At 41.1% G+C, this 22,870-nt stretch overlaps 1 protein-coding gene across 6 annotated transcripts in view; it reads right to left on the reverse strand.

Moving 5' to 3' along the window:
• Window positions 1-4,208: 4,208 nt before the first annotated feature.
• HEPHL1 (hephaestin like 1) overlaps window positions 4,209-22,870 on the reverse strand; it is a 36,081-nt gene continuing 17,419 nt past the window's right edge. For 2 of the 6 annotated variants that reach the window (XM_078390114.1, XM_078390117.1), the window contains 9 exons: window positions 21,360-21,573; window positions 19,101-19,240; window positions 16,154-16,288; window positions 14,996-15,102; window positions 13,111-13,333; window positions 11,055-11,194; window positions 8,838-9,015; window positions 6,601-6,672; window positions 4,668-5,706 (listed from right to left, as the gene is read on the reverse strand). In XM_078390114.1, coding sequence (XP_078246240.1) covers window positions 5,501-5,706; window positions 6,601-6,672; window positions 8,838-9,015; window positions 11,055-11,194; window positions 13,111-13,333; window positions 14,996-15,102; window positions 16,154-16,288; window positions 19,101-19,240; window positions 21,360-21,573 — 1,415 coding nt within the window. In that variant the 3' untranslated portion in view covers window positions 4,668-5,500. Of the gene's footprint in view, window positions 4,345-4,667; window positions 5,707-6,600; window positions 6,673-8,837; window positions 9,016-11,054; window positions 11,195-13,110; window positions 13,334-14,995; window positions 15,103-16,153; window positions 16,289-19,100; window positions 19,241-21,359; window positions 21,574-22,870 lie in introns of those variants that run through there. The other 4 variants (XM_072993597.2, XM_072993596.2, XM_072993595.2 and 1 more) reach the window with 4 other exon arrangements.

The raw sequence follows: 22,870 nt of genomic DNA on the forward strand, positions 1-22,870 counted from the left end.
CCCGCCCCGGAGACGAGAAAGCGAGGGAAAGCCCCGGGGGCTCCCTCCGACCCGCCAAGCTCTCCTCGCGGCTTCAGAGCGTCGCTGGGAAGCGCTTCGGGGCGGCCGGGACGGGGTCGCTGGCGGGGCACCGGGCGAGTCAAGGCTAAAAAAGGAGGGAATCGCCTCCCTTAGTGCCGAATTGAACGGTAGCCGTGGGGTCGGCACAAAATGGAATACAAATGTGAGGAGCTTTAAGTCCAAAGGGTCACGCCGCGGCATACCTGAGCTGTTTTTGAATCCACGAAATTTCGTGGATCGTAGGATGATTCCCCCCCCCAGTGATCTTTGAAACATCGCCTGTTTTTGCATTGTGTTTTGCTGGTTAGTATTCAGGGCGGTCTGTTTTCATTCGTTTCTGGGGGCGCGCCGGACCATCCAATTGGACAAACTCTTTATTAGGGTGAATAGATGTATTGTACTTCGTAAGGGAGTTCTGCTTTTAATCATCGTCATCGTCTTAGAAATGCAAAGCTGGAAGGGGGACCCATTGGATCACTGAATCCAGCCCCTGTCAAGGAGGCACCGTGGGGAATCGAACTCCTGGATGCCGAAACCACTGAGCTATCCAGCAGTTAGCTCACCCTGTCGTCTCGTTTGAGCCTGGGATGGGATGCGAGAGGCCATTTTCTGCCACCTGTATATGAGGTCTTGAAATGGAAGAGAAGAGAGACACGATCTGGGATCTCTGACGTACAGAGGGCCTATGGAGCCACAGCCCCGTCTCCAGGATCCTTCAGCAGGCCCCGACAATACACACCTGGCTTATCCTCAAACAGATGGCGGAGAGTAGAATCACGGTGCAGCTTCCCTCACAATGTCTCTCATCCTGACAACTCTTAGGAAATGGGGAGGACTGCCAATGCCAGGGTGAACTTGTGTGCATGAACAGGATTGTGGGGCAATTGGAGGATGGATGCTCTCACACTCATGTTGCACTCATGGCTTCCTTAATCATAAATGCCTGCTCGGCCAGAATGCTGAACCCGAAGGGCTTTTCAGTCTAATCCCATAGTTCTCTTTCTATCTGCCTGTTAATAAAGCAGATGCTGGTTCCATTATCCAGCCTATATGGAATGTTAATGCTAAAATGAATGCCTGACTTAGCCAGGAGTGCAACTGCAGTAATTAGAATGACCACGATAATTAGAACAATGACAGCAATTCAAACACTTCCAAATATTTGCTGCATGGCAAACACACCAGAGAGTTAGATGCCCCAGAGTCTTTTCATGCCAAAAGATATTGGATTAAAACCAACACTTCATTTTCTCCGGTGCTCATTTTGTGAAAGGAAACCTTCGGAACCAAGCCACTGTTGGTTTCTTTAAAAAGCCACATTTATGTTCTTAATGTGAGGAGAAAGGTGGCATGTCTAGCTCAGCAGTTTAGGTCTGCCGAGCCCGAGGTTGGGAGCTCAGTTTCCCAGTGTGCCTCTTTGAGAGGGGCTGGACCTGATGATCCATAGGGTCCCTTCCAGCTCTGCAATTCTAAGATTATGATGATGATCATATAAATGATATAAACAAACAAACAAGCATTTATATTTTAATGAACTACAAGAAGCATTTAATGTTTAAAACAAGTGAATTAAATTAAAATCCCATGCATGGTAACTTTTGTAACTATATTTGATGAATCATATATTTTATGAACTTGATTTTGAACTTGAAGCACATCACAAGAAGTGATTAACTCATTCAACTTTATTTATACAGTTCAATGATTGCTGCCTGGAAGTACAGCATGTAGGTATACACACATAATCTAATACAGACCTAGTGGTTAATAGAAGAAAACTGTGTTTGAAATGTTTACAGTGCCCATATTGCTTTGTATCCCCTCTGACTAGAAAAGCAATCTTGTAATTATAATTGTTTTAAATGAGCGATTAGGGTTACAATTGCTGGTTTTTAAAACTTTCATTTAAGCCCCTCAAGTCCCACTATACATAGGTTGTGAATTTGATATTTTGGGTGGGATCCAGAGTTTGTCATGTGTGGAACACACCCAGTGTAATTCTTGGGACTCTAACTTAAATCTCATTAATTTCAGTGGATCTTCTCTTAGACATGACTGGTTACTGGTTTGGACTGAAAGAAGTGGGCATGTGTAGCCTTGAGAAAAGAAGAATGAGAGGAGATATGAGAACATTTTCCAAATATTTGCAAGATATTCATACAGAGGAGGGATGGGATCTGTTCTTGATCATCCAAGAGTGCAGAATATGGAACAGTGGACTCAAATTACAAGAAGCTAGATTTGGGATGAATATCGGGGATAAAACTTCTTAACGGTTAAAGCAGTATGACAATGGAGCCAATGACCTTGGGAGGTGTTGAGCCCTCCAGTGTTTGGGGTATTCAAGAGAAAATTGGACCACCATGTGTCAGATCTGCTTTGATTGGATTTGAGGGGGGTTGGACTTGAGGGGGGTTGGACTTCATAGAAATTTCTACACACAATGTAGTAATGTGTGCAAAGTAATCAAAAATCTAAGACTAGCATTTTTGGCCTAAAATCCTATCAGAATTAGGCATGAATAGTCCTTCAATGGGTTTCACTGTGACTTCCACATTGTTTTTGAGGGTTTTTTTTTTGCCACAGTGTTGCATAGTTTACCAGCTTAAAGATTAATCCAGCACTTGGTATAAAAAGTGAATTTATGCAATAATCCTTTCACAATGTTTACATTTTAAGCAGTGGACCATAGAGCTTGATTTACAAATTACTTAATCGCATAAAACCCAAAAACAAACAAAAACAAAAAAACAAAACCCAAACATATGCAACAAACTGCAAATTTAGGTCCCCATACTTCAGATAGTAATAAGCACAAAGGATTTTTAGGTATAAATGTGATCCCCTTGAAAAATTCTTTTTCTGGTGGGTTTCCTCCAGAAGTGAGACAGAACTAAATTCAGTTTTCATCTGTCATGTTAAAGACTACAAACTACAGAGGGTAAACAACCTGGTGACAAATAATTGTGAGAGACATGAAAGGTCAGGCAAAGCTTGAATTTTTTTTTTTTTTTGAGATTTCCAGAACCCTCTGTCAGCAGTGATCATGGTGGCTAAGGTATTCAAGGCATTTTACTCAAAAGAAAGAAAGAAAGAAAGAAAGAAAGAAAGAAAGAAAGAAAGAAAGAAAGAAAGAAAGAAAAGAAAAGAGAGAGAGGGAGAGAGAAGGAAGGAAGGAAGAGTAGCATTTCCAGGCTCTGTTTTAAGTGCACACTAGCATGTGCTTGTGCACACGCACACACACACAGTCCAAATGAATGCACATCTTTAGTGCTGCACACATTGATTTTGTTCTATTTGATCTCTAATGAAGCAGATTTCTGGAGCACAGTGATTTCTGGAGCACAGTGAAAATCTTCAGAATTCATTTAGTACAGACAGTATTGTAATGATACTCTGAAAACAACAATCCTATTCTTTTACTAATTTTAATACCCAACACAATTGCATTTTACTACTTATAATACAGTACTCAACACCCTTGCCTGTCTCCATCTATAATATTACTGTTTATGATTTACTCATTCTTTTCTTACTCTTACACTCTCAGCAGAAGACAATAACGTGTATCTGTCTCAGATCTAATGGCAAACCATGGTTTGTCATTATGAAAGTGAGTCTACATGAGATCAAGTTCAAGTGTTTTTTTCCTCCTCCTTTGTTTATGTAAAAATGAAACCCGTTTTCATTGTTGAACTAACCATAGTTGTGTGTTATATGGAAGCATTAAGACCTGCTAATTATGGTTAGCTAAAACCAGGATCAAACTGTGGTTCCAGATCTTGGTTTGTTCACTAACCAGCTAAAAAAATCATAGTTCCCCAAGTTTTAATCATGTTGCCTACGGACTGCTGCAAGTTCTAGTCCCCCAAAATATCATTTCCAAGTTCTGGTTTGGGTAAAAGAGGGAACTGAGGTTAGGCTGGAACATAAAACTGGTTAGGCTGGAACATAAAACTGGATGGCAAAGAGAATGGGAAAAGATGGACTGGAAGTTGTCATATATATGACAGATTTTACTTTCTTGGGCTCCATGATCACTGCAGATGGAGACAGCAGCCACGAAATTAAAAGACGCCTGCTTCTTGGGAGGAAAGCGATGACAAACCTTGACAGCATCTTAAAAAGCAGAGACATCACGTTGCCAACAAAGGCCTGCATAGTCAAAGATATGTTTTTTCCAGTAGCGATGTATGGAAGTAAGAGCTGGACCATAAAGAAGGCTGGCCGCCAAAGAATTGATGCTTTTGAATTGTGGTGCTGGAGGAGCCTCTTGAGAGTCCCCTGGAATGGAAGGAGAACAGACCTATCCATTTAGAAGGAAATCAACCCTGAGTGCTCACTGGAAGGACAGATCCTGAAGCTGAGGCTCCAGTACTTTGGCCATCTCATGAGAACAGAAGACTCTTTGGAAAAGACCTTGTTGTTAGGAAAGTGTGACGGCAAGAGGACAAGGGGACGACAGAGGATGAGATGGCTGGACAGTGTCTGCAAAGCAACCAACATGAATTTGACACAACTCCGGGAGACAGTGGAAGACAGGAGGGCCTGGCGTGCTCTGGTCCATGGGGTCACGAAGAGTCGGACACGACTAAACAACGACGACGAGAATTTGAAATCAGTTCTCCTCTGTCCTAATCCAACATGGTAACCACCACATCACATGGGCTGTCAGTATAGATTCAACACACAGAGGAGACACTTTTGTTTAGGCAGACAATAGATTTTGCTCCCTCCGTAACTGATGTCTCTTAATTCCTAGCAGACAAATCAGAAAGAGCAGCTTTGTTTGGCTGAGTGCAGTCCTATCCTTCAAATCCCTGAATCGAAACAGAAAACATCATCTGCTTTGGGCAACAATCAACATCCATACCTCATTGATTTATGACATTGCACAGTGTGAACAATGTGGTTGGCAGTTCTGTCACCATTTGGCAAAATATACCTATTTCACAAAGTCTGGTAAGACTGATAGGTTATAGACTATGGGGCCAGAACTGAGGCCTTGTTGAATTGCACACCTTCTCTGCAACTTCTTTCTACGTGTGGTTTACAAGCTTGAAATGGGCTGGTGGGTTCATGATCCACCCCTAGTAACATAATCTGTGCATTACATTAAAAAGGCCAATGAGGTTTCAGTCAAGCTGATTCACTCCCTAGATGCATTCTATTTGCCTGAGGAAAACATTCTTTGTTTTTTAAGTGGAATCTGAATATTTAAAAGACTGCTTTGAGATCCAGACTGTAGAAGTTCTGGGATTTGGTTTGAATTTGCTCCAAAGAAAGAGGATCCCACAATCATACGCATTCTTTGTTTTATCCTAACAATACGTTTGCCCAGAAAGCCTTCATTTTAGCAGCAGCCAAGGTCACTCTATAAATAACACACTCCTATTGAGGAGTGGGATCTCACCTGAAGGTCTTATCAACATGACTGAAGTCAGAGAGTTTCCATTGGAAGGTCACTTTTGCGACCAATGGCGCTATACCGAGCTTTCTTCTTCTGGAACACCAGAAGAAGCATAAGAATCAAAAGAGCTACCAACAGGACGACTCCAGTGAGAAAAAGAGCTTTGAGGACCGAGCTTGCTTCTCCCACGTGTAATTTTTTCCCAAAGAAATCTATTCCTGCTCTGCCGTTACCTCCTGAAAGAAAAAGGCAATACTGTAGTCAGAAACCTATTTATTCCCTCTTAGAGGGGGAGGCACCAATTTAATCAGAAACACTGGTGGATTTTGAGACAAACTGTGGGTCTAAGATATTTAAATGCACACTTAAAGTATGTAGGATAACTATAAACAGTAGCAGAGACAAACATCTCTTTCAACAACATGCCATACTCATAGCTGAAGATGGGAACAACCCCCCTGCCCCCTCAGAATTGAAATCTATCATGAAGCTCCGCAGTAACTCTGCCCCTTCCCTGTATCTCTGGTCCTGGAGTGGAATTCCTGCTATTAATTGAAAACAGGAGGGATGTCCCTATTTGTGTAAGGGAGTTCCTACTACTATTTCCCCTTTAATAGCTGGATTTCCTTGTCCTCCTGTCAGCTGACATTTTTCCAGCTGGCCCAGGGCAGGAACATAATCAGTTTTCAGAGACATGCTGTGGTTAAGTTCTGAAGGCCAATTGCAAAACAAAGCCAGCTAATTTGCAAACTTCCAGGAGGTCAGAGAAGCTTCTGCAGTGACACAGAGGACTGGTAAAAGATTTTCCTCTTCTAATGACAGCTAATCAGATTGGCTGAGCCGGAGTGCTGGTTGGGAGCAGACTGGGGGAAAAGAAGAGGTGGCAAAGGAAAAGGAGGGGCCCCAGGTAAACCACTGGGTGGAAACCTCTATCCCATGTTTTCCCTAGGGGCCCCATGATGTCCATCAGTGTTGCTAAACCTCCTCAAGCCATCCATCTGACAAAGTCAGGAATGGAGAACTCTGGCCCACCACCCTGTGCTAGGGAGTCCTAAATGGCTCAATGAATGTATTTCCAGTGTCGGACCTGAGTTTGTTCTGTATCATGCATGAATAAGCCGAAGTCATACCTTTTCCAAAATTCTTTCTTTTGACAGTAATTGTATCATACTCTGTGGTTGTGGCTGCGTGTCCTACAGCATCTGAATAAAAGAAAAAGCAGACCTTATTAAACATAATTTGCTCTGTCAGTCGGGATTGCTGCTTTCTTTTCAACAGTACAAGCCTATACATGCTCATCTAGAAGTAGGTCTGATTGTTTTTGTCAGCTGATCTTCTTCAACGTCGTCATCATATTTGAATGGCAGAACTGGAAGGAACCCTATGGATCATTGAATCTAGCCCCTGTCAAGGAGGTGCAGTGAGGAATTGAACTCCCAACCTTTGTGCATAAATTCACAGATTTAGGTCAGTGTTTGATTGCCTGAACAGAGCAGAAGGGCAATTGCTTAAGTGTTTCCCCCATCCCTGCTGGTGATCATCCCATCATATGACTAGCTGCACTACCAGTCTCACTACTAGTGCAAGAATGGTGCATGCTGGGAGTCTCTTGGAGTCCAGGGTGAGGGCAGTTGTGCAGTTATCCTTCCACTCTCTGGTGACAAGATAAACAGAGAATCCTGTCCTGTGAATCAGCTAAAAAGTTAAAACAAACTGGGAAAGACAGCTGCTCCTATTAGGAAGTCTTCAAGACACCAGCATAAATAAAATGGTCTACCTGATTCTAACTAGAACATCTCAAGCTGAGCTTGGAAACTTTTCTTTGTAATTATAAGAAAGTAAATTTTTCCCAGCTTGGATTTGATGCTCCTGATTCCCTGAGGTTAATAAAGCTAACTTTTTTGGAATCTCAAAACCTCCAACCAACACACAGCCAATGTATGAGTGACCATTTCTCAGCTGTACTTGACGTATCAGATACCTGAGCCTGGTATGTATAAAACCATGAAGCTGCACTTTCATTTAATAGTAATTCAGAGCCTCCTTTCCCCCAAAACAATCTTATCAAATTTGTATCCCAGGTCATATACTGTGACTTCTAGCACGTTGTCTAAGGGTGTAACATTCACCTATTCTTAGCCAACAATTAAAGAGTCCCCATTGGGATTCTTGAGCAGGCATTAAGTCAGTGGGTACGCAACTCCCTGAGAATGTCAGTAGTGACTTGTTAATTTGTGATTAGCAATGGGTGGATGTTATGCCTTTTGCCTTCAGCATGCATTACAAAGCTACAGCATTTCAGCCACAGTGTTATATTGATTCATGGTTTTTCATCTGTGCAAAGTTAATTATTCACTTAGGCCCCAGTTCTGTCCCTTGTGTCTGTATTAGAAGGATATTGCAGCATGAGTCATGCCTATGATTGATACCTATGATTGCATTTTCCAGTGTGAAACTAGGTGTTGCCCTCATCTCTTGGCATGAGACGCAAGACTAGACAGATTTAAAAGGTCTTTCTTGGCCCAGAAGTCTATCTAGTTATTGACAAAGAAGACTCCTAACTAGAATGAACTCATAAATGTTTACACCTAATGAGTACCTGTTTGGTTGAGTTCCAATTCCATATGAAAATGCATAGGAAGTACACTAGGCCTAACCATCTATCGAAAAACACAGTAAAGTGTGATTTTAATTTATTTGGCTGAGATTAAATTAAGTGAGCTGAAAAATAATAGTGCTGCAAATACCCACACATTTGAACAAAGGCGTTTTACTGTTAGTTCTTCATTATTAATGGTGGAAGGGAGCCAGAGCTTGCAGGATCAAAGCCCTGGGACCTTCTGAGCAGCAGGAACGGTCAAATCATCCAAGATCCTCCTCAGGCTTCCCTGTTCCCTTTTAGCTCAGTTGCTGCTCTCACAGTATTGGTAAGCTATTCCTGCTATAATAGGAGGTATGTGAGAGTGGTTTGATCTTCAATGGGTAGTTAAGAGCCATTAACTTAATAAAATATCTGCTCCTTGATTGTTTATATACGTAGATTGATCCAGGTTATTTTGGGGGACGTGGTTTTGGAAACTGTGATGATCAGAGCCAACATTTCCCCAATTTACCGTTACACCACTGTAATTACTATCAGTTTTTAGAGATGATTTGCCTGTTTATAGTTACAACAGTGTATCATACAGAAACACAGGAGGTGGCTCTGAGGTCTCCTCTGGTATGTCACTCTGGCCCTGTGACTCTGCTCAGATGTACAGTTTGCTCTGGGATTGGGGCCTGTGCTGCTCCAAATGTCACTAAATGCCAGATCCCATCATCCACAGCCAACATGGCCACTAGCTGTCCAGTCCTGTGACCTATTTACCTGTTGCAAGGCTGTTACCATATTTGATGATAGTGTAGGTTGTCTCCATCCCAGCATGAATGTGGTCATGGACATGGCAATGTAGAAGCCAGGTCCCGGGATTAAAGGCTACAAGTTCCACAGTCTGAAATGTCCCAGGGAAGAGATCATAGACATCACCTCTGTGATCATGGTCCATCTGTGACAAGAATGGAGAGCATCACCAAGGTTTCCACCCTTAGCAAATCAGAAGTACAGCAAAGTCACTTATATACCGCTTCTATAAGGCTCTGGAATTCTGTGCTGTGAATGTTCCAGATTTTTATAACTTTAAAAAATTTCTGCTTTTAAAAAATTAAATATGTGCATGCTTGCCATAGACAGATCTTTGGGTGCAAGTTGTCATGTATCAAACTCACAACCATGCCCCATGCTCAGCATGGAAAAAGCTGAGGACCAGGATTACCATAACATAAAAGAGACCATAAACTACTGTTTGAGAATAAACAAGAGCCTGCCTATTACTTGAGGCATGCTTTGGGGGTAGTTCTGGTCACCCAGACACCACAGTAGAAATATAGTTCTGTATCTTGTGAAGAAACCTTTCACTTACAGTAGCTTGTTATAGTATCTTCTAGCCACAGAAAGCCACTTCCTATATCCCACTGATTTCAATGGGAAAGAACCACTCACCACCCACATTAAAATAAATGGACTTAAAATGCTCATCTTTGATCCTCTGTTTAGTGCTATGTTTTTGAGAAGATAGAATGCAGCTCTGGTACTGGTTTTAAGAAAACATTTAAAATGTTATTTAGTTTCACAGGCGAACAAACCCAAAACGAAATGCAAATCAAAAATATATTGTTCAAAGGTTTTAAAAATCCTGGAGGGGGAAAAATTAAGTCAGGCTAATTTTTAAAATTATGCTTGCAATCTGCACTTTCTTGCAATCAATGGAACATATGCCTCTATTCATATAAGAGAAAAAATGCTACATCATAAAAATGATCACGCATCCTGTATGTGTGTGTGAATGTATGTATTACAATTAAATCTGGATTAGGTAAACAAATGTACTCTCATCCAGATATTGCTACTTGTACATACACGTACATGTAGCAGTCTAAAACAATGGCTGGAAATGTAAATTCCCATCCATGCTAAATGTTGGCTAAATTATTTATTTATTTAAAATATTTTAAAATATTTTTTTAAATTTAAAACTTTATTATTTATTTATTTAAAATATTTTTACCCCACCTCTCTCCTTAAAAAAGATGCAAGGTGGCTTACATCGTTAAAATACAATACTTAAAGCTAAAGACAGTAAGCACACAAATACTAAATAAACAACCGTAAAAATGGTAAACGAAAGCAACAGCAAAAATACAGTAACTGAAAGACAGGCATCTCCTGATCATCTTAACACCCAAGCAGGTTACCAATGGGAGACACAGTCCATGAGATAGCTCGGACCCCAGCCATTTAGAGCTTTATAGATTAAAACCAGCACTCTGAACTAAAATTTGAAATTGGGGGGCGGGGAGGGGAAAAAGAGAGGGCAGACAATATTGTGGCACTTAAAGAATCATACATTTATTTCAGTGTTATATTTTGTGGAACAAAATCCACTTCTTCAGACCCAAGAGGTGCAAGCAATATGTCCTCTATATCTATACATACCTCCATGGGGGGAGGTGTATTAACCATATAAGGATACAGACCAGAGGAAAAGTGATAATGCATCCTTAAGTCTGAAGAAGTGGATTTTGACACACGAAAGCTACAGTGAAATAAACCTGTTGGTTTTTAAAGTGCCCCCAAATTTGTCTTTTTTTTCTCTTATTTTTCCCCTTTCCTCCACTTCCATTTTCCTAATATGCTAAGACAACTAACTGTCTCTTTGGAAACAGAACTCCTTTTGCTTCTGTAACTGTCTTAATGGACTGGCATGACAGGAATATTTTATGCCTGCATTCTGCTTAGCAAAACCAAGTTTGTTTCAGTAGAATGTCCAAAGGTCACGTTATATTCCTATTTATGACCTGTGAATTGTTCACCAAAAGGCATATTGTGTAAATGTCAGAATCCCACAGAAACCTGGAGCTTCCTATAGAAATTACCTATGAAAACACAGAAGCCATCTTTTCATTTATACCAATGGGAAAAACCTCTGATTTGTGGGCCTTAATTGGCCACAATGATAGTCGGTCCCCACACGTGATTTGTACCAACCTTGAAGAGAAAACTCTCTCCATGGAAATGGACAGTGTGGAGGTCAATCTCATTTCCCATTCCAATCAGATACCAGTCTGTATTTTCCCCTTCATACATTGTTAGACCATGGAGATTGTGGTAGATCTTTCCATTGATTGCTGAAAGAGTTAGGGGAGATGCTTAAAAAAGAGCAAACAGGTTTATTGATGTATTCCACTGCATACTGGAAATGTTATATAGCCAGAACATATATCATGCTAGAACAATTGACCTGAAATGCCCCTTCAGGTCATTCAGGGGTTATCCAGCTTCCTCTGATTTCATGCCCCCTGTACATAACTCGGAGAATTCCCTGAACAGCTTTTTCAGGTGCACAAAGAACAGTAGCTCCAGGAAGAATACAGCAAAAAGCCCCACTAAACAAGTTGAATGCTATTTGTTTTGATTTGGATCCAAGCCTTTATCTTGATGACCTAATACTAAGCCTCTTATTCTGTTTGCAAACACATTTATGGAATAAGGTTTAAATGGAACCAGTTCAAGTACTTCTGCATTGGATTAGACATTTGCAATATGAAATACATGTACATACACTATTTCATGGATATCATGTTACCATTTCAGTGGGAGCCATGAGCATCGCAGCCTCCAATTACAAGTGTATTGTTTTATGGGTAGCTTATCTTACCACTTAGTATGTACGTATGTAGCTGATCTGTACCCTCAATCCTGCCTGTTTCAGTGTAGGGGAACTAGGACACAAAATCCCTACACAGTGCCTGGTCTTGAGGGCTGCTGTGTTGTAAGAGGGAGGAACCAGCTATATATTTGGTACCACACCTCAGTGAAGACCATGGCTCCTTGGACCTATGAATGTTCTCCAGCATGTGCAGGCATTTGTACTTTTCCTTTTGCTATAACTATTTATACATAGGTAAAGGTAAAAGCTCCCCTTAGACATTTAGTCCAGTTGTGTCCAACTCTAGGACACGGTGCTCATCCCCGTTTCCAAGCCGTAGAGTCAGCGTTTGTCTGTAGAAAGTTTCCGTGGTCACGTGGCCAGCGTGACTAGACACGGAACGCCGTTACCTTCCCACCGAGACGGTACCTATTTATCTACTTGCATTTGCATGCTTTCAAAGTGCTAGGTTGGTAGGAGCTGGGACAAGTGATGGGAGCTCACTCTGTCGCGTGGATTCGATCTTACCTATACAATACGGCACCAGTGGCTTTCTGTCTTCAAGATTCAAAGAACACAGTTTACTGGGGCTCTAACGTGTGTGTCAAGTCGGAACTGACTTATAGTGACCCTAAAAGGGCTTTCAAGGTAAGTGAGATATTTAAGGAGTGGTTTTGCCAGTTCCACTCCCTCAATCAGTTTCCATGGCTGAGCGAGGATTTGAACCCTGTTCTCCAGAGTCCTAGTCCATACTCTGTCCACTACAACCATATTGGGAACTTCTAGCCTCTCTAAAGCTGCCATTTAGCACAATTGGTACCAGAAGTGGGGTCTTCATAAGACAAACCACTGCATGGGTGAAAGGAAGCAAAGAGCCTGTTGCTTACGGCACGCAGTCCCTGGTTCTCTGTTCAAGGTCCACAGCCTCCCTAGCCAGGATTACTGAGCAGAGTGGTTCCCCCACCTTGCTACAATTGGAACGTAGCTTTATGGAGGAGAAATGTGCACCATGTCAATCCAGAGAAAAACTGAATCCTACCATTGCTAAGATAATGAGGAATCTGGAGCGTGAGACCTGAGGAATCCAGTCCACACCCCACTTTGAAAAATATGTGTTTGTTTCCACTGCAGGAGGCCCTGTGGCTGGTTTAAACATTAATTGCTGCTCTTGAAGTCTTCTTCTTCTTGTTGGAAAACCACTTTTTAGTGGGAAGCTGGGAAAATCTGATAAGAGCTGGGGACTGCTAAAATATCCTGCGCGGGGTGGTGGTGGTCTACCTACAGCCCCCTGTGGCCATACTTTGCCCACTCTTGGTATATGGTCACATATATGATCATAAACCTAATGTGAACATTTCACAAAACAATAGTTAAAAATGCAGTCCTCTAACATACCATGCATTTTGTTTCCTTCCACAAAGTCATCTGTGTGATTGAATTCTTTAGGATTCTTATCTAGATATTTTTCAATGTTTTCATTCAAATACCAGGACTCATTTTCATCAAAAACAAGGAACAAAAGAGCAAATTCACGATCCACATCTGTCCTTACGCCCTTCTCGTTTAATATTCCTTTTCTGCAAATGATAAGTGGTCCAATCAAACCACTGTACATATCCTGGAAAGAAAGAAAATGGGAAATAAGCCATTTAGTTAGTTACAGATTTTAAGAATACGTGCATGTAGTCCCTCACATATATACATATGGGGGAGGGGTGTATAGTGGGGGCTAAATCCAATTGTTAGTGCCAGTTCAGTAGATCAACTAAACCAATGAGACCTACATCAAAATAAACTTTTCAAGGCCAAAGAATCATTCTTACCATAAAGATCAGCAGAAAGACCTGAGTCTCTGTACAATATTTTAAAAAAAATTACGGGAAGGTGTGGGAATCAGTAGCTATTGGCACATAAAAAGCAAAAAGCAAAGCAAAGCTTGCTGCTTATATACCGCCCCATAGCGCTTCAAGCACTCTCTGGGCGGTTTGCAATTATGCAGGCTACACATTACCACCACACACACCCCCAGTGAGCTGGGTACTCATTTTACTGACCTTGGAAGGATAGAAGGCTGAGTCAACCTTGAGCCGGCTACCTGGGATTTGAACCCCAGGTCGTGAGCACAGTTTTGGCTGCAGTACCGCAGTTTAACCACTGTGCCACGAGGCCTAAACTTATAATTTTATCCCAGAGGCACATATTCCAGCTGAGACACAATCTCAACATGTCTTGACTATTTAACACAACACCAAGAACAATGTATTCTTGCCTTGAATCAGCATCTCTTTCAAAGTATCCATTTCAGATACTAAGCGTAGAGAGCTGAGTGGATCTTTGACCCTCGGGAAACATCCTGGGGAGAATATTAATATTTATTGCCTTCCTGAGGTATTAACACATTGTTTTCTGGTGGCCCCTGATATCAGTTAGGATTTTCTCAGGAACTGCGTTGCCCCCCACTCTGGCTGGAAATAAAGCATTATTTATTTAGTTTATTATAAGGGCAGGTTATTTTCAGTCAGTGGTTGAAATCCTGTTGAGCAGTTCTGTGTGCAGAACAGGAATGGTATCATCATCAGTGGCAAATAGCCACAGACTAATGCCTTCCTTTGGCAATTTTAGGATAGACACAACTCATAAACAATGGGGAAAAGTTGCATGCACTCTGAAATCATCAAAGGAAGTTTTGATGGCAGCAATTTGCTGCTGCTAATGACAGCATTCTTATGGTGCATGCAGAGCTGCACAAGATTTCGATCAAATAGTCTGTTGGATATATGTTATAGACAACGTACAATTCTCTAAATGAACTGAAAGATTGGACAGAACTGATTAAGCTTTTTAACGAGAAACTGTGGGCTTCGGTAGGGCCGTAGCAGAACAGATCCCCATATTATCTTGCAGTGTACAGTGGACCCTCGATTTACGGAATTAATCCGTATTGGAACAGTGGCTGCAGGTCGAAAAATCTGTAGGTCGAGACTTCATTGACCTACAATGCATTGAAAACCGATTAAATCGTAACCGGCCATTTTTGTTCCATTTTGTGTTTTTTTCCCCGGTCTGTAGGTCGACTCTCTGAGTACACATCTGAGTAGCCTCTATAAAACCCATAAGTCAGGATTGACATGAGGGCACACAATAAAAAATATGCTATAAGGGCAAAGCTTGTCAAGGAGTGCTGTCAGGAAACTCACTTAGGTAAAAACAAACACTTGCCTATAACACACACGCATGTGTGTGTGCACACACACACACTTCATGATGGCTTCCTACTTACTTTTACAAAATGTACTGTTGAGTAGTAAACCCAAGTAATGCAATTAGGATCAGAGACACCGGGACCCGACCTTGCTGGGACATTCCATCGGTATGTGCTGATTTCTCCTGGTGTTCATGCAGGCATATTTAAGACAAGGGAGAGGAATGACGTTAAAACCTAATATTGTTGTCAACATCCAAAATATGATGACATTTACTGCTGAGTTTGAAACAATCAAGGTCAGTCATTTGGGATCAAAACTGAGAAGGAAAACTATATAGGTCCTTTTGGGGAGTAAGGCAGGATAGGAATATTTTAAATAATAAATATATGGCTTACAATTTACATGCCCTCGGTGAAAGCTACAAAATGCGATCTTTTGCTTTATGAAAAAGGACACCAAACATCCCAGGAGTATGTTTCTACCAGTTATAATAAAACTTAGACCCGCAAAACTAATTTTACTGTGCGTTTTTAAGGTTTAACAAACTGAAAATGCATTTTACTTACTTACATTTATGTACTATTTATATTCCAGAATTCCATTGCATACAGATGATGGCTAAGGAGGTTTTAACTCAGTTTAAAATCAGAGCAGAACTAAAGAGAATATAATAAACTGCCTGGATGGCCCCACCCCATTTTTACATAGCTGACAACAACTCAGTAGTCAAGCCAATCCATAATAAGCAGCGTCAAGAAAAACTGGGAATTTGGTTTCAGCTATAGGTTAAAAAGATAAAGGTTCCCCTTGACATTTAGTCCAGTCGTGTCCGACTCTAGGGCGCAGTGCTCATCCCCGTCTCCAAGCCATAGAGCCAGCGTTTGTCTGAAGACAGTTTCCGTGGTCATGTGGCCAGTGCGACTTAGACACGGAACGCTGTTTACCTTCCCACCGAGGTGGTCTCTATTTATCTAACCCCTCCCACTACCCTCTCGTAAGGCTGGTCCATTGGCCTTTCATTCATAGCAATTTATCACTCATTCAGATATGTCGTCCATTAATTATGGTCCTTTTTTCCCTTACCATAAAAGTCCATTATATAGGGAAAGGTGAAAAAACAGGACAATGCCTTTTGAAGAGAAATGGTAAGAACCACCTGCCTTAAAGCACCTAAAGGAAATGTTGATGAAATCTTCAAGACAGACTGAACACTGTACACAACCACCCCATACCTGGCATAGTGACATGTGCTTTATTCCCGACGTAGTCTTCTTCTATGCCATGGGCTGACACTGAGTAGGGCCTACTAGCTTTGTTCTTAAATATAATTAGGATTGAGTCACCAACCACTGCATGAATCAAGGGTCCTAAGTGAAACAAGAATAAGAAGTGGTTGAATTGTACAATATTAAATGTGAAGACAAAACTTCTCATTCTAAAAAAAAGAGGTCAGAATAATAACTAGGTCTACCAGCCAATTACTCTCCCACCTCCACAATCTTATCTGAGCAATTGTATGAGTTTTACTTGATTTACTGAAGAACAAGCTGGCTATATAGCACAGTGGTTTGGCTGCTGAGCCAGAGATTGGGAGTTTGATTCCCAACTGTGCCCCCTGGGTGAAAAGCTAGCCTGTGTGGCCTCGGTCAAGCTGCACAGTCCCCCAGTTCCTAGAAGAAGGGAACGATTAAGCAATTCTGAGGATTCTCTACCTAGAAAATCCTGAAAAGGGTGACCAGAAGTTGGGGTCATCTTGACAACTCTCTCTCTCTATATATATAAAGTGAGTTGTCAATCAATCAATCAATCAATCAATCAATCAATCAATCAATCAATCAATCAATCAATCAATCAATCAATCAATCAACCAACCAACCAACCAACCAACCAACCAACCAACCAACCAACCAACCAACCAACCAACCAACCAACCAGATAGATAGATAGATAGATAGATAGATAGATAGATAGATAGATAGATAGATAGATAGATAGATAGATAGATAGATAGATAGATAGATAGATAAGATGGTCTTATATTAATTTTTGCTCCAAAAAAACGTATTAGGGCTTATTTTCAGGGGATTTTTTTTTCATGTACAACAATCTACATTAATTCAAATACAGTCATGCCATCTTCTTCTGGCTACTACACAAAGGTGGAGGGCGGGGTTTCACTTAATTGGGGCTTATTTTTGGGGTAGGGTTTATATTATGAACATCTTGAAAAATCATACTAGGGCTTATTTTCAGGTTAGATCTTATGTTCAGGGAAACAGGGTACTAATGAAGGGGCATAGATTATTCAGCTTGGTAAAGGCAGGTATTCTGAATGGTGAGGTGAATTATATTTTCCAAACAAGTTATTCATTCATTTATTTTGTTTTGTTTTGTTTTTTTATTTTAAAATGGCCATTCTGGGCAGTGTAAATCATTTTTACAAACAAATATTTTGACAGTCACACACACTCCCCAAAACCACTCTGTGGAGGTTTTGTGTTCAAATGAAAATACATTAAAAAAAGGTTTTTCATAATTTTTCTAAAAATATTCAGTCAGAGTTTCAGCTAAATGCCATTCTGAAATGAAGTCAATTGACTCTTTTTTTTTTAAGAGTGTAAATAAATAATTATTTGGGGAAAGCACATTTATTCCATACTCTGAAATCTTAATTAGTGTTGCTGCTCCACCTGTTGGTTGAATCTGTAATTTACAACCCTATGCCTTTGGTCCAAAATTGCTTTGAAAGGGAGTCAAAAGCTGTGATCCAATAGCTGCAAAGGTGCACATCTTATTGCACCAGAAAACATCGCTTTAATGGTAGTGATCTCCCTTAAAGAGATCCTTCCACCTGCTGAGGAATTGCTCCATCCCCTAGACTCAAAAAGTAGAAGACCTACAGCTGGACCAAAAATGCCCAACTTGGGGACAGACTGGGGTCAAGCTGGAGCGAATTTCCCCACACATTGTGTGATCTCCAGAGAAAAGATCTCCCTGGAAAAATTCCACAAGTGGTCCAGGTTTCAACCTGTCTCCCCGTATGACCACACCCTTAATCCTCTTGCATTTAGTACAAGAATGAAGAATCTGTCACCCTACACACGTTGGTGGACCAACTCCCATTACCATGAGCCAACATACCCAACAGCCAGAAATTATGTGAGTTTTAGTCCTGCAACATCTAGGCAACCAAAATCTTCCTAATTTGATTTAGTGAATATCTATTCTCACTGTCTGCATGGTCTGTACAAAACAAGAGACCCATCCTATGTTGCCCCTTGCTTCCCACAGCATCCCTATCTTAGCCTGAACCAACCACCGGTATATTTAATAATACCAAGACTGTACATTTGTATAGTATTTTCAAAGCGTGGTGCAGGTGTGGGACCAAACCCATCCCTGCTGGACCATGCCTCTTTCCTATGTCATAGGCATCCTTCAGTCTCAAGAGACCATGGTAACATGCTCTGTATCGAGAAGTGTCCTTTCCAGAACATGAAGCCTGGGTAAAGTAATATGGAGGATAGGCTGTTACCCAAGCAGCAAATCCCCTCTCTCCTTGTTGCTGAAATGGTCCAATGGAAAGGCAAGAGCCAATACAACTGGTTCCAGCAACGTCGCAGGAGTTGGCACCATAGTGATTTCGCAGATACTGTATGTATTTTTTCACATTTGAAAAGGCTAAAATATGTCTCCTAAAGGCTAAAGCTTAGTTACTGTTAGTAAGCACATCAAAGTCAAATATGCTTCTAGTTTTCTTCCCACCTTTCTCCCTCTTGCTTCATCCACTATTGAATGTGGCCCTTGAACTCAAGCTCTTCAGTTCATTCGTTCGTTCGTTCGTTCGTTCATTCGTTCGTTCATTCATTCATTCATTCATTCATTCATTCATTCATTCATTCATTCATTCATTCATTCATTCGTGACAGCTACTCTTCAGGAGTTCAGGCAGAATAATCTTCTAGACCTACTTAGAGATCACTGGTACTACCTTATAGTCTCCTGTTCAAGCACTAACAAGGCCCAACGCCATTTACCTTGAGATTAAGTGTGTTCATGGCGTTGTGGTGATATTCCACGGTAGACATGGATTAGATTGTGTTGCAATTGTTTTAAAAATATTCTTTTGGGAAGGAATAGGCCTTCTACCATCTTTTGTGAATCCTTTCAACTTCTCACCTAGAATCTGGAGGTGTTGCTCCTTTGTTGTCCTCTTTTTGTGTTCTGTGAACTCTCCACTTTGGTACTCCCTATAAACCACTTTCTTGTACTTTGAACCTATGAGATCTTCACCTTGGCTCAAAAATACATGTCCGTAACTTGAGAATGATTTAAAAAAATAAAAAGTGCATAAACATTTAACAACTTCACAAACACAACATGATGACAAAAATACAGGCTGGAACTCTACTACGGACAGACACCAGTGTAAGTGTACTTGCATAAATCGTGGCAGTAAATCCCACCAATTAACAACAATTAGTGCTTGCATTCCTAGCCACATGCTAAATCATGTAACTGGCACAAAATTAAAAGTGTGAGCAGCAACTCATTAATTAGCAGCAATTCACCATCCCCCTTTATGCAGCTGTATTTCTGCCTGCATAAATCCACAATAGGATTCTGGCCATAGTGATGCTTAGTTATGCAGCCTATTGTACTATTCATATTTGGACTTATTTTTAAAAGGCCACTTTTAAGATACCTTAATGAATTCTTTCAAAACTAGTTTTTAAATGTTTAAGAACACTTCTCTAATACAAAATCTCTTTTTGGACCTTTTTGGTGTTTTGTTTTATAGTTAAATTTCAAGTTTCTGACTGGGGGGAATATCACTGGATATCAATTTCAGAAGACAGGAAGCACCGTAGCACTAAACTCCACCCTCTAGAACAGTAATTTCCAATGTTGGATCTCCAGATATTCTTGGACTGCAACTCCCAGAAATCCTGACCAGTACAGCTAGTGGTGAAGGCTTCTGGGAGTTGCAGTCCAAGAATGTCTGGGAAGCCAAAGTAGGGAACCACAGTTTTAGAACAAAGCAAAACTAAGAAACAAACCCAGATTTCAGCAGTAATGCCAAGATACTGAGAGTCATAGAAAATGTCTCTGAACTAAGCCAGACAATCTTTATGTAGGAATTACATGTGTCTTTGAAGTTAATTTACTTCCACCAGATAGAACACAGGACCAAGGAAAGCTACCTTGTATTGAATCAGATTCTTGGTTTTTCTAGCTGAATACTATACAGTGGTGCCTCGCAAGACGAGCGCTTCATTTTACGACGAAATCGCATAACAACGAAGTTTTTGTGATCACAAAAGCGATTGCAAAACGATGTTTCCTATGGTTTTTTTCGTTTTGCGATGATCGGTTCCCTGCTTCGCTAACCGATTATCGCAAAACAATGATTTTCGCACAGCTGATCGGTGGTTTCAAAATGGCCGCCGGGCAAAAAAATGGCCGCCCGCTGTTTTCTGGGACTTATTCCTCGCTGCACGGGCAGCGAAAATGGCGCTATGGAGGATCTTCGCTGGACGATGAGTTTCAAGTCCATAGGAACGCATTAATCAGGTTTTAATGCGTTTCTATGGGCTTTTAAAAATTGCTTTACGATGTTTTCGTTCTACAGCGATTTCGCTGGAACGAATTAACGTAATGTGAGGCACCACTGTACTGTTGTGCCCCACTGGACAATTACCCTGCTCTATGACGAATCCGCATTACGTCGACGTTTTTGTGATCGCTTTAGCAATCGCAAAATGATGTTTTAAATGGGGGAATTTCGCTTCACATTGATCGGTTCCCTGTTTCGGGAACCGATTTTTCGTTTTATGATGATCAACAAACAGCTGATTGTCTGGTTTCAAAATGGCTGCCGGCTTTCAAAATGGCCCCCTGCTGTTTTCTAAGACGGATTCCTCGCTATACAGACACCGAAAATGGCCGCCGTATGGAGGATCTTCGCTGGACGAGCAGGTATTCAGCCCATTGGAATGCATTGAATGGGTTTTCAATTCGTTTCAATGTTTTTTTCCCCATTTTGTTTGACAACGTTTTCGCTCTACAGCGATTTTGCTGGAACGAATTAACATAGTCAAGTGAGGCACCACTGTACTATCATATCTAATGGGCAGCAACAGGACCCCAGTGTTTCAGGCAGAGGTTTATTTCTAGCCTTGTCTGAAGATGCTGGGGGCTGAACCTGGGACCTTCCACCTTCAAAGCTCCTGATTCTCCCTAGTAGACTCCCACTCAGCTTCTAAAACCAGACATGTTCTAGGCAGTGTGATAGTATAGTTGATTACAACCCTGTTTGTGCAAGTCTGTCCTGACACTGATCAAGCATTCTTCCTAGCACAAAATCTTTAAAGGGAGAAAGTAGTGCTCAGATCTGCCAGGAGGTCATGCAGCATAACACTATAATAACATCGGTACCTTTCCTCTTTGCTGATTGTTTCCACCTTCTCCTGTCTTTGGCTGGGATGAGGAGCGTAGTCCCACTCCACTTCTTCAGCTGCGACGTAATAGGTTCTGATTGTCCCGTAACGTCTTCCGTCATCCAACGGCTTGCGGCAGGGCTTCACATCGTACAGCGCTTTCATCCCGGCAGCAAAGTGATCAAATGTCCTGCAAAGCACTTGGAAAGTCCCTGAAAAGAATTTATATGACCCTTCTCACAAAGTTAGCTCAGTCAGAGAGGTGATGGTTTGTTCTTGCTGTGGTCAAATGTTGTTTTGGGCTGTCAACAATCTTTTAAATTTTACTAAAGATCCAAAGTGCGCCAACTATGTTTCCCCACTACCAGACCTTAATGGATGGAGAGGCGCATGTAGAAAAGACACTCCCTGAGGGCACAGAACTGACAATGTTATCATTGTATTCCTGACTGTAGCATAACAGCATTTTGCCTTTGTTTCTGTTCACTGCTACGTACTTTGATTCAGGCAATCAAGAAACCAATTAACCAATCTCTCAAAGTTTTTGTTATGTGCTTCTAAAAACCCTATTAGAGTTGCTTCTGATTTAAGGCAACCCTAATAGGGTTTTAAAAGTACACTAGGACTGTGGTATCTGCAAGGGATCAGTTCCAAGTACTCCCCCATCCATGGATGCCCCCCCAAAAAACCCACAGAAATATCAAACACTATACAGTGGAACCTCTACTTAAGAACTTAATCCATTTTGGAATGGTGTTCTTAAGTTGAAACGTTCTTAAGTTGAAGCAAGATTTCCCATAGGAATGGATTGAAAACCAATTAATCCGTTCTGGCTGTTTTTTTGTTATGTAGAGGTGCGTTCGTACATTGAAGCATTAGTTCCCATAGGAACTAATGCAAAGCTGGTTAATACGTACTCTACCACTAGGGGGAGATTTTTTTTTTAACCTAAGATGACCTAAGGTTAAAAAAAGAGCAGGAAAGGTTTTTTTTCCTGTTCTTATCTTGGATTTCTGTTCTCAAGTAGAAGCAAAATTTAGCAAATGGAGCTGTTCTTAAGTTGGATTGTTCTTAAGTAGGGACGTTCTTAAGTAGAGACCCCACTGTACATTGCACAGTCTCTGGCGTCCTCTAGTGGCCAGTTTTGGTGCATACACCCTGGAAACATGTATTTCTGAGGTTTTTTATTTAGTATTTTCAGTCAGTGGATAAATGAACCAGCGGCTACTGATCCCGTGGATAGGAGGGTCTGACTGTAAGTGAAATATTTCAGGAAATGATATACCAATATGTGTGCACATGTATGCATGCACACACACATGGGTTTCCATGATAGCAGAGATTTGAATCCCGGTGTCCTAAGTCCTCGTTTAAGACATCAACCACTACCCCCCACTGGCTTTTGACTTCACAGCAGAGAGATTCAAAATATAGATAAAGTATACACATCAAATCAGCATCGACAGCATTAAAAATTAAAACATTTCTTAACCCGTCAAAAATGCCTTT

This window comes from Pogona vitticeps, chromosome 3, assembly GCF_051106095.1.
Source record: "Pogona vitticeps strain Pit_001003342236 chromosome 3, PviZW2.1, whole genome shotgun sequence".
NCBI classification, from domain to species: Eukaryota; Metazoa; Chordata; class Lepidosauria; order Squamata; family Agamidae; genus Pogona; species Pogona vitticeps.